Source organism: Drosophila albomicans, chromosome 2L, assembly GCF_009650485.2.
Source record: "Drosophila albomicans strain 15112-1751.03 chromosome 2L, ASM965048v2, whole genome shotgun sequence".
NCBI classification, from domain to species: domain Eukaryota; kingdom Metazoa; phylum Arthropoda; class Insecta; order Diptera; family Drosophilidae; genus Drosophila; species Drosophila albomicans.
This window is the reverse complement of record NC_047628.2, coordinates 11,520,604-11,533,263: the sequence shown is the minus strand read 5'-3', so window position 1 is coordinate 11,533,263 and position 12,660 is coordinate 11,520,604. Positions and strand designations below refer to the sequence as shown.

General features: G+C 30.6%; 3 protein-coding genes across 7 annotated transcripts in view; 1 reads left to right on the top strand and 2 right to left on the bottom strand.

Moving 5' to 3' along the window:
- Nucleotides 1-5,176, bottom strand: part of LOC117565688 (fibrinogen-like protein 1) — a 39,539-nt gene extending 34,363 nt beyond the window's left edge. The window contains exons 1-2 of the mRNA XM_052002625.1: nt 5,045-5,176; nt 4,129-4,975 (exon numbers count right to left, since the gene is read on the bottom strand). Coding sequence (XP_051858585.1) covers nt 4,129-4,975; nt 5,045-5,125 — 928 coding nt within the window. The 5' untranslated portion in view covers nt 5,126-5,176. The remainder of the gene's footprint in view (nt 1-4,128; nt 4,976-5,044) is intronic.
- Nucleotides 1-12,660, top strand: part of LOC117565721 (ficolin-2-like) — a 91,579-nt gene that overhangs the window by 41,387 nt on the left and 37,532 nt on the right. The window lies entirely within an intron of this gene.
- The window catches only part of LOC117565658 (neurogenic protein mastermind), a 112,821-nt gene that overhangs the window by 66,757 nt on the left and 33,404 nt on the right, over nt 1-12,660 (bottom strand). The window lies entirely within an intron of this gene.

Sequence of the window (12,660 nt, the reverse complement as noted above, 5' to 3'; positions counted from 1 at the left end):
TCTTCCTCTCTCTCCCTCTCTATCTCCTACTCTCCTTGGAGACTTGTCTCCTATATTTGCTGTCTGTGACAAATTGGTAATATCCTTGAAAAATGATATTGGCTCTGACAGCATTGAACTGAACACTAACCCTAAAATTACTTGTTGATTACGATTTCGTGATAGGTTCTAAGTTCTAGGTGTAGATAAGATAGAATAAGGTGCTGAACGGTGCCAAATTTAACTGGTTTCATTTGGTTACAACATTTGATTATAATTACCCAAAAAAAACCTTTTTTATTGTTGCCAAATTAAAATATAAAGTTTGGAATAGCAGCAAGCCAGCCAAGAGGTATTACTACTGTAGAATTAAACAAATTCAACAATTTTGTTGTGTTCAAAATAGTAGTGTACTGTAAAAAAAATAATTGATCTTTATTTCGAATTTAGTAACACATAATGTAATCGCTAACAGTTGAAATTTCTTTAATAAATTATTTTCTTATTAGATGAGGTTTATTTGGAAATAAATGCATTACTTCTTTATTAGACAGAATTTATAGATAGATCAATGCATAAACTCTTTCTTAGACTGACATTTTTTTAAATTGCGGTATAAACTCTTAAGTGTATGTTAAAATAATCGCAAAAAAGATAATTCACAAATTCTGTATGCAGCTGAATTTGTTTCAAAATAAATTCAGATATTCTTGAATGGAGCAAATATAACTGGTTTTATTCAGTTACAAAATTTCATTAAAATTACCCAACAAAAAGCTTTTTTTTTAGTTGTTGTGGAATTAAAATCGAAAATTTGGAATAGAATAACTAACTAACTTGATGTTGTGTGTCTATCATTGAGAATCTTTTTAGCTTTTTAAATCTATTTATAGATAACAAAGACAACAGTTAAGATTTCTTTAGTTAATAATCACTTTATTAGGTTGCAATTACTTTAAAATAAATGAATTCGCTTTATATTGGTTAGAATTTATTGAAAGAATAATACATTTCTTGGCAAATAAATTTACGTGTGGTTTAATTCATTTGTAATTTATGCTTTAATAAAATAATAAAAATAAATCGCACACATTTTTTGTTAGACTAAAAAAAAGACAATTCATAACTTCTTTTTAAAAATAAATGTAGATATTCTTGAATGAACCAAATTAATTTAAAACTAAATGCATATGTTTTTCATTAAACTGATTAACTTATTTTAAAATGAATACATTAACTTTTAAATGGAGAAAAAGAAAGTGAAAAATTGTTTCTTATTCTGAAATAAGAAAATTGAAAAATTCCTTAAGTGGTTGAATTTATTTCAAATTAAAAATCTACCTTCTTTATAGCGTCAAATTTTTTTAACTGATTTTATTTTAAAATGAATGGATAATTTTTGAATACGGTTGCATTTATTAAAGAACTGATCAGTAAATTCTTAATAAATTCTAAAAAAAAGAGTGAATAGTCTAGAATCTTTAAAATGAATTCTGTTTAAGGTTTTTGCTTACAATCCTTTATTTTGATCAATATTTAAATAAAAATATATGAGTGAGTTTCTTAAACCAAAAATATTTATATTGATTTGTTTACAAATTAAAAAGAATTTATACAAATTTCAAATCAAAAATTTCTATCCAGAATTTGTCTAAAATTTATGAAGAATTTATAAATCCACACAATACATTAGAAAATCAATTAAAAAAAGTTTCATCGTCTGCAACAAGTTTATTGCACTTAATTAACCAAAAGAAGAAGAGCAAAACGAACAAAAGCCGAAAATAAATAAAGCAAATATTGCGAAGCGAATGTTGCCTGCATTCATCGGCTGCAAATAGAAAAAGAGATGGAAGGGAAAAGGATAGAGATGTATCTGGCAGATACTTTTGCAGTCGGGCTGTCTCTCAGTCTGGTTGGCAACACCTTATAGATGCATTGCGCCAGATAATGAATTATTAGCGAGGGCAAAAGTAGCCGGATATTAGCAAAGAAAAAAGAGAGAGAGGGGAACACAGAGGGGGAAGAAGCAGAAGCAAAGTGACAACATGTGTCGCGTCACGGAGTGGATCCTAAAACTCAACTCAACTCGATTCGACTCCCGAGAGTTCTTTTCCCAAGAAGTCGCCGAGTTCTCTGCACTGAATCACAGTTCGTTGGATGAGTGTGTGTGTGTATGTATTTGTGTGTTGTGCCCCCGCCTTTCAATTCATTTGTTGCTGGCTCTAAATGTTGCATGGCAAATTTAATTTCTAAATTGCAGCTGTTGTCGTCATCAGCTGAAACAGCAGCCAAAGCCAAAGCAGCAAAAAGGAGCAACATTTGCTCATTTCAGCGTATGTCGTAATCATTCCAATTGAATCATAAATCATATAAAAAGCCATTTCATCAAAAATGCTGTCAGCCAACAAAATGATGTGTGTAAAGTGTGTGTGTTTGCCAGTCAAGATGCGCTTGGATAGTTGATATAACCGATTATTCCAATGAAACTCATCAAAACAATGAATGTTACACTTTATATATTCATCAAATTTGTATTTATAATACAATGTTTTGCTACTTTCTTTAACTATTCCCTAAAATATTTGCTTATCTAGAAATTAATTCTTAAAGATTTTAAGGAAATTCAATCTTAAAGGAAAATTATTGAAACAAGAGTTTTGGATTAAACAATTCTTAAATCAAGATTTTGATCTCAATCATAATTTTAAGATTAAGAATCTTTTTCAACATAGAAAAACTTTTAAATCATTGCTGGTAAATTTAAATCTGTATAACCGTGATTTTTGAATAGAAATCTAAATTTTAAAGAATTATTTATCTACACATTTAGAAACAATGGTTTATAGCTTTGTGCCGGCAGGAAATGTATATAACATAACCCTAGATGATCTATCCATGACCATCTGTCCGTCTGTCTGTCTGTCCGTATGAACACATAGACCTCAGAGACTTTAAAAGATAGAGCTATAATTATTTTTCAACAGCATTTGTTATGTTTGTATTTATATTTATCTTGATATACCGAAAATACCGTTCGGTATATTTTAAGTATATATATAGTATGTTTGGTATATTTTGAGAATAATACCGGAATATTTTGCGACTGGACTGTAACTTTCTTACTTGTATAGTTATAAATCCGGCACTGTTCTTCCATTTGTTGGTCGAATTCATCTGTCTAATAAGAAGAATATAAATACACTTATAGCACCCACTATAATACACTGCTTTGTGTAATTATTATTACGTTTCCATCAACTGATGATGAAAAATCAAAATTTTGCATGTACTATTAGTAACAAAACTGCAGAATTTATGTTTAGATGAGAAACGAATATGTGTAGATCATTTCTGAAATTATATTAATATTCAAGGTTCGACTAAAATGATATATACAGGATAATCATAAGTTTACTGACTTTTAAGTATTTGCACTTCTATTGAAAGCGTCTAGAGACTTGAAATTTGCTACATCAAAACATAAATTAAATGTAATAAAAACTGAAATATTTTCATTCAAAAAATACATCGCTGCATTAAATCGATCGTTTTATTTTTCAGAACGCAATTTCTTAATGCACCAATTATTTATAAAATGATTACATAATTGATTCAAATATGGGAATCTCAGCTTTTCAGTTTATCACTTCTTCATCGCTTCTTTGGGGCGAATTAGCATATTAACTTCTTTAAGGTAAATGTACTTATTGCTCCACCAACATAGACCTTCATATGGTGCATTTAAAAAACTGCGTAAGAAACAAGAAAAATCTATAATTCTGTGTATTCCTTCGTAAATAAAAATTTGCAATATTTACCAATAAGAACAATTATTGTACCACCAGCCACTTTCACCCCAGACTGCGCAATTACCATAAAAAGCTTTGTCGTTGTCGTGATCGAATGTTGAGAATTTCATGTTTTCAGTGTCTCTCATGCCATCCCCAATAAAAGTTCCATTGAATTTACCCAAACTTAGTGCATATCCATTATCTTCATCAGATATTTTAAAGTCATCATAACGAGCGTTGTAGGTATTTCCATCCTCATCAACCAAATGTATATAAAGTTCGAAACGCTGCAAGCTCGTGATACGATGTAATTTCTCTAAGCCAAGAAAGAAATCACTTTCAAAAGAACCGAAACCTTTGCGATACGTTGCCCAATCCCTATCGAAACTCTCATTTCCCCCAACTCGTTGTTGTATTACAATCCATCCAGGTCCAGCTAACTGACTATCGCACAAAACATTGAATAAACCTATGCCAGAGACATTGAGTTGATGAACTCCTGGATTATTTCCGAAAGGGATGCATGTTGTGGGACTTAATATATCAAGTTCAGATTGACATAACTGATTTTCTTTTACTTTATCTATTAGCTTAGTTTCACTTTCTTTTAGTTTCAATTGAATCTTTTTCTGTTCTTCTCTAATGTTCTCTGATGTCGTATTTAATTTGTTCATTTCTGAACGACATAACTGAATATCTTTTTCATGCTTTACTAATATAGAATTACTCTTCTCTAATTCCAACTCAAGTGTTTTCTGATGTTCTGTGTTATTTTTAATATTCTCACTCAATCTCTTTATATTTTCATCTTTTTCAATTAATCTAGAATTAAGAGATTTTAATTGAACTTGACAATTTTCTAAGTTGGTGGATTTATCTGTTAGTTGTTCTTTTAAAGAATTAATTTCAGATTCAGATTTATCAACTTTATTTTGACACAATTGCAAATCGTTTTCCCCTTTGATTACTTTGTTTTTATACTCATTTAATAGATCTGCCTCCTTCTTGAATGTTTCATGAATTCTTACAATTTCATGATATTTTTCCATAAGATCAGAATTTAATTCACTTATCTGCTTTTCCTTAGTTTCACTTTGTTCTATCTCATTTCTAACCTGCCTGAAGTAATCGAGTAAAGGTTTAACAGTCTTGTAGTTATGAAGCCGGCACTGTTCTTCCATTTTTCGGTCTGATTCACACGTCTGATAGGAAGGAAAGGTATACACTTTAATCACTCTTTATTCATCTTAGTATTATGTCTTTGATCTCACTTCATCTCCAGTTGTTGTGGCCACCAAGAATATTTGAAGGACCATCAGTAAGAAAACTCCGTTAAATGTTATTCTGCACATTTTAAATGTTTCGACTGCCCGCAAACAAAATGAATTTGGAACTGAATTTTGTTATTTCGACAAAGTCATTGAAAATCTGAAGCGGATGTGGACTCCGCTCAATAGATCTGAACGACAGAGGTTAAGTCATGATAACCTAGAGTCTCGGCCTAGATTCTCTGTCGGTAGAAGAGATTTCAATGTCGGATGATTTTTTTTTAAATTCCAAAAAATAACAAGCTAGAAAGCTACAGTCGAGTGTGCTCGACTGTGAGATAAAGGTAAATATTGCGGTATTATTCTCAAAATATAACAAGCATACTACAAAAATACTAAAAATATACTGAATTGTATATTTAGTGTATCAAGATAGTACACACACATTCAAAATATACCATAGGCGGCACAATATACCAGAATGTCAGCCAAAGCAACTAAGACTTCTAGTCACTAGGCATTTTTGCCTATACAAAAGTATTTCTTTAATAACTTCTACAATTTTTATCTGAACGAACCCAAATTTAGCTTTTATTTAAAATGCATTTAGTTTGAGAAAAGTACTTCATCAGAGCAGTAAAAAATATACATTTATAGATCTCATGAAAAACTTTAGATATTCCTCTTTTATGCACTGATTTGGTATCAAATATTCTCTGAATTTTAGAAGATACACAGTATTAGCACAATAATAGCAATAGAGCATCAATGAGTTAAAGTTAAAGAAAATGCATCGCAGTAATAAAAACTTGAGATATTCATATTTTATGCACTCATTGGGGATGCATATATGTATGTAAATTCCATATTAAAGAAAATACTTTCATATGCGGACTGCAAATGAAAGAAAGTAATAAATGAATTTGCATTGGGATTAAGCAGGACAATGGCAAATGTTAAGGACAAAGAAGCGTTATATTGGCTGACTCACATTTGTTTATAACGTATTCCACACACACACACACACACACCCTTACAATATATGTGTGTGTGTGGGTGTGTGTGTGTGTGTACTAATTACACATTATCCGAACGGAGGGGAATGCAGCGCATAGTTTATGGCTGGCCCCCAATTGCATGTTTAATTGCAATAAAAACAAGCAACAAAGGCCACGCCCACACAAGGAAAAGAAGACGAAATGAAAGACGACGAAGCGGAAGTGGAAACAGCTGAAAAAGAAGAAGAAGAAGCAGCAACATTTTCACGCTAAAAATGAAAGACAGAAAACAGCTGCAAACGCAAACAGTGCAACAGGAAAAATTCAAACGAAATTCGCAGTGGTAAAACAAATAAACTTATCCAGTTGGCTAATTGGATGGCCAGCAAAAAGTATAAAGAAAATGGGTGGGAAAAATGGAAGAAGTTTTGGCAGTTAAAATGGAGGAAAGCCATATGTTGTAAAGGGTAGTTGCTAGTCGGTGCTGTGATTAAAATAAGTCAAATAAATTGTAAATTTATCACAGAAGATTTTTAGATTGTAAGTAATTCTAAAAGTGGCAAGCAAAATAATAAAAACAAGAAAGAAATCTACAGATGAGTGGGCTCGACTGAGAAATACCCTAAAATAAAAAATATATATACCAAATGAATATACTAAAAATATTAAAATATACTGAGTGGACTCGACTGAGAAATACCCAAAAATAGAATAAAAATATACTTAATGAATATACTAAAAATACTAAAATATACTGAGTGGGCTCGACTGAGAAATACCATAAAATAAAATAAAATATACTAAATGGATTAAAAGGCTTAAATATACTCAGTGGAGTCGACTGAGAAATACCCTAAAATAAAATTAAAATATACCAAATACACATACTAAAATATACTGAGTGGACTCGACTGAGAAATACCATAAAACATAAAATATACTAAATGAATATACTAAAATACTAAAATATACTGAGCTCTCTATTTGATATAACGATATATTACTGCATCAGTACAAAATATACCGTAGAACACAAAAAATATTCCAGATTGTCAGCCAAAGCAAATAAAGCCCGAAAACAAAAAGGGAAAAATTAAAGGTAAGATACAAAATTGACTTAATTTAAATTTAAAACCATAATAGATCAAAAATAAAAAATGCACAATCAACATTTAAGACAAAATACCTAACTTTATTTATAATTCTTCCTCTAATTGTCATTCTACTAAATACAAATACTTTATAATCCATAATCTTATTTCCATTTTTCTTCATTTCCACAAATATTTATCCCTTTACCAAATCACTAATCAACCCTTCCTCGTTTAATTTTACAGGGTACAAATTATGACAGCCGCAAGACAAGTTAAAGGCCAATAAATTATCCGTCTACTTTAATGCAATTTTAATTAGCCCAGCCAAACGTCGCTTTAGATATTAAATTTTTAAGTGCAAAAATTACTGCAATTAATATAACAAAACAATAACAAAAATGTAGCCATGGTTTTTACCAACAATTAACAATTGTATTAAATTCGCAATTGTTTTATTTCAATTTAATTTTTAATTAACAAACTAAACTCGACAGCAAATGTGAATCATTTGAGTTCCAATCGGTTGAGTTTGATGATTTTGCCTTTTGTTTTACGAATCGATTTATGGTCTGCGCTATTGTTTAGTAAGGTCGCGTTAATTATAATTTATTTATTGTTGAAAGTGTAACGGAACTTATCGAGGGTCTGCATTTATTTGGAAGCCAAGTCCAAGTCGTAAAGTCTGCGCTTGAATAATTAAGAAATTGGAAAATGAAACACGCGATTTAACAGCAGAGAAATTTAAGTTTTAAAATCCAAATAGTCTGCGATTAACATTTTGTAGTTAAAGTAATCTGTATGGATTAAAACTTTTAGGGAAACGATTTAAATTTAAATCATTTTTAAATGTGAAGGCAGAAGAAAAAGTATATGAAATTTGATTATAGAAATACTTTAAAGTTTTTATGGAATTTCAAATGTGGAGACAGAAGAAAAAGATTATAGAAATACTTTAAACTTATTTTACAATTCCAAAATAATTGGATAAGTTTTTTTTTTTTTAATTGCTGCATGTTGCGTTGGATTAAAATAAATAAGTTACTATGGATCGACATACTTCATAAATTATTTTGAAGCCAAAAACAAAAATCCTAAATCAAAACAAACTAACAATAAGATATATATTTTACTATGAAGAATTTCAACATAAAATATCTGTACTCTAAACTGTCAAATAAAACAACTCAAACAAAAAACAGTTAAAATATATTCTCAGTTTATTTGACACTTTAAAACATTGTAGAAATCCGTTTCACAACTTGCGGTGAAAATTCTACACATTGTATTTAACGAATAATTTATGCAGCAATAAAACCAAATTGTTGTTGTAAATATGTTTGCATTTAATAAATGAGCCGTCGATAATTGTCACATTTTGTGCACAATTCGAATGCGAAAATGAGAGAAATATTGAGCAATTAAAATACAGGTGAAAGTTGAATGCAAATTAATAAAAGTTAATGCTTGACTATTAATGGTGAAAGATAAAAAATAATATATGTGAGATTGTTGCAATTGTTTTTAACTACTTGTGAAATTAGCATAAAGAAGATGTCGTAGCAGTCAGCAAATGGAGTAAGCTAAATGGCATAGCAGTCAGCAATTGAAGTAAGAAAACTGTCATAGCAGTCAGCAATAGGAGTAAGGCAGCGGTCATAGCAGTCACCAATTGAAGTAAGGCAGTTATTATAGCAGTCAGCAATAGGAGTAAGGGAGCTGTCATAGCAGTCAGCAATTGAAGTAAGGCCATAGCAGTCAGCAAATTGTGTGTAAACAGTTGAAGAGCCTCAGACACTGCTGAGCTTTTTATTACGCATGGAACTTCAACAAAAGAGGCAGACAAAGAGCAAGAACAAGAGTAGGAGAGCAAGGGAGAAGAGTAAGGGAAAGAGCAGACTCTCGCATGACCTACCCGAAGGCGAAACTTATTATTGTTATTACATATATCTCGTATGATTTTTATTATTTTCATTTTCATTTATATGCTTTTATTATTGTCGCTCGCTTGGCTGATTGGGGAGGCTGGAAAAACGCACACACACACACACACACACACACATTCACACAAAAAGAAACGGCATATTTGCCTTTGGCATACAGTAAAAATGTGAGTGTATATTTTCTTCTCAGTTTCCTCTGCCATAAATGAGCTAAATGGCATTTAAAATAACAAAAATAAAAAAAATGAAAAAGCAAACCAAGGCTGTCGAATGAACCTAAAAAATTCATGTTGCACAAATGTTAATTAACATGCCATGTTAATGCTAGTTAACAGATTGAGTGCTATGAGAATTTATTGATATGGAAGTAGATTAAACTTAAATCTATTGCTAATTACAATAATTTTAAAGCCAAGAGAATAACACAAGATTTTTGAAGAAACCTCAAATTTATGTTGTGAAAATGTTAATTAACATTCAATGCTAATCTAAGTTAACAGCTGTTAAAATTTAATGGTACAAGAGTTAATTTTAATTTAATTTAAATCTTTTGAAATTTTAAAACAATAAAAAGAATAAAACAATATTGTCATATGAACCTAAAATTTGGGTTGTGGAAATGTTAATTAACATTCAAACTAAGTTAGCAGCTGTTAAAGCTGAATGCTACGAGAATTGAACTACACATTTAATTTAATGCAATTTCAGTTCAAAGCAAATTAAAGTATATTTTACAATTAATCCCCAATTAAAAATTCCTGTTGTAAAAACATTCAATTAACATTTAATAAAGCCAGTTAACAGCTGTTAAAGCTGTTTGCTATGGAAATTCATTGAAATTGAAAACGCATTTCAATTAAAGGAATTGTGCATTTCATTGAATTGCTAATTACAGCAATTTTTAAATATATTAGCCTTATCTAAAGCGCATTTAAATTGCATTAATGCTGTTGGCTTTTAGCATTTTGCAGCTTAAATCGAGCATCGAAATTGCAGTTGTATATAGTAGTAGAAAAAAGGCGAGTCGTAAATCACAATTATTTTAATGCCGTCACATACGAGTCTATCTATGAATTTATCAGGTAATCAGACCGTGTCTAATACCCCAAGCCAGCAATGATACTGCAAAAGCGGCAACAACAACTTGAAAAGACAAATGCATTACATTACAGCAAACCAAAAAAACAACTACCAACTAATGCTGCTAGTAGACCAGGCTAAAAAGCAACTATCCGTTTATGTTTGGCCTATGTAGTTTGACTCAAACTTGATTTCAAAGTTAAGCCAACCTTAACCAACATTTATAGACATCAAACGTGGCTAAAACCAAAAACTGAAACTATGCAGCAGCGTCAAGAAGCGAAACGAACGAATTATAGCCCAAAACTCAAAACTAGAAAAAAAAGAGAAACAACAAAAATCATTAACAAAAATTACAACGTTTTTTTCTCTCTCCTTCTCTCTCCATTTTTGGCAGTTTATTTTCAGTGCTCATACTCTTGCAGAAGGTATTTTCATTTAATTATGGAGCTTGCAACGCTTTCAAAATAAGGCGTGGCTCAATTTATTTGATTGTATTGACATTCAAACTAGACATTCAATTTTAATAATGTGTTTGCTGAAACTTGCGGCACTTTAAAAGTTTATTGAATATGACTGAATGAGAGAGTATAAAATTATTAAAGTTAATAGTAGAGATTATAAAATTATTTAACTTAGTAGTTTGACTATATTAAAAACATTTTAAAGAAGCAAGAAAATTCTACTTTATATTTTATATCTGCACAAAAACCCTTTGCTTAAAGTTTCAATCTTATGTTTGTATCATATGATAGCAAATCTGCAATTATTTATTTTTAACCATAAATGTTAAAGGTTCTCTGCATGATTTAGAAATATAAAGCATACATTTATAACTATAAAACTTAAAAATGTATGCTTCATAAATCCCATTTTAGGATTTCTTTTAATCATTTTATTAATTTCTAATTCAATTATTCATCTGTTATTATTATTACATTTTTAGAATACATTTATAAGAAATAAACTCTTTGTATTCTTATTAATTTAGTTTCTAATTCTTAGAATAAGAAATCAACTCTTTGTATTCTTATTTAGTTCTTTATTCAATTAACCAAATTTTGTTTAATAACTCCTTGTACTCGACAATTTGTTTGTATTCTCTTTTAACTTTTAATTCAATTTAACAAATGACTTTCCTCAATATTTTTGTTCTAAATTTTAGAATTTGTCTAAGTAATCCTTGAAATCAACTTATCAATTTGTTAGCATTCTCTTTGAATGTTTAATTCAATTAACCAATTGCTTGTCTTATTATTTTTATTTAAAGTTTGTTGCTAGAGCATCTGAGTTTTGTCTTTTCTCTCTCTCTTTGCTTGTTTGTGTTTTATGTATTTATCTTTTTCTTTGAGGCTTTTGGCGTTAAACTTGATTTGCAAAAATGTGCTTTGAAGGTGAAGTCAAAGTCTTGCTTTGCTATTGAGGTAGGCAACAAACAGCGGCAACGCTTGAGTACCTGAAGGTAAAAACGTAAAAAACGTAAAATAAAAAACCAACAGATGAAACCGAAAGCAGTCGGATGATGAAATTAAGCTAGTCGGAGTCTTTTTCTTAGTCACAATTGAAGGGCAATTGTATTGTAGTTGACTTAAGAAGATTTTCAGTTTTTTTTTTAAGTGCTTATTTCAAATTCATTTGAAGAGCTTAACTTTCGTCAAGTTCTTGAGCTGCTTTAAACGGTGTCTCTCCTTATATAATGTGGCAAGTCTGTTGAGATTTGGCCAGGTTGCCAGACTGTCTGATGATGATGCTTTGGCGAGGTAATTAGCGGTCGTCTGCTTAATGTCTGCGTCTAAAACAGCTGGACAGGTTCACATTACACGCCGAAAGTGCGACAGAGAGAGTGAGAAATAGAGAGAGAGAGGGAGAGCGCGAAAAACTGCTTAGGTAAGCAGCATGTAATTAATATATGTTTTGACATGGACAACAAAACTCAATGAGCAGGGCTCCCTACGAAAATATAATAATCTGTATAATAACTTAGACGGATCATAATCGTATATCAAATTTTGTTTGTGATAAACAACAAGTATTTATTGCTGTTGCTTTTCTTCGATTTGTTGTCTTACTTTTTGTTCTTATTAGATATAAGGTGATTGACATGTTGGAACATGTGTTGGCAAAAGTTGTAGGCGCGATTAAGATAAGTCACAAACACACACACACACAGCTGCACGCACACGCGTCACAAGTTGTGCACGTGTGGGTGTCAAGCAGACAGCAGACGGCAGAAAAAAACTGCTTGCTTACACACAACAATAACAACAACTTGGCAAATTGCACTGCTTATTGAATGACTCAATTGGAACAGTAATTGTAGAATACCAATATGGCAGAGTGTGCGTGTAAATTATGTAAGCTTGATTGCTATTTTTTAATTATGTTTCATTTTCTACAAATCAATTATTCAACACATTTGGTTTTCTCTCATAAATTATGTAATATTGTTTGTCATATTGCTGAATAATATAACTAAAAACTAAGTGCGCCACATGACTCATTTAGTT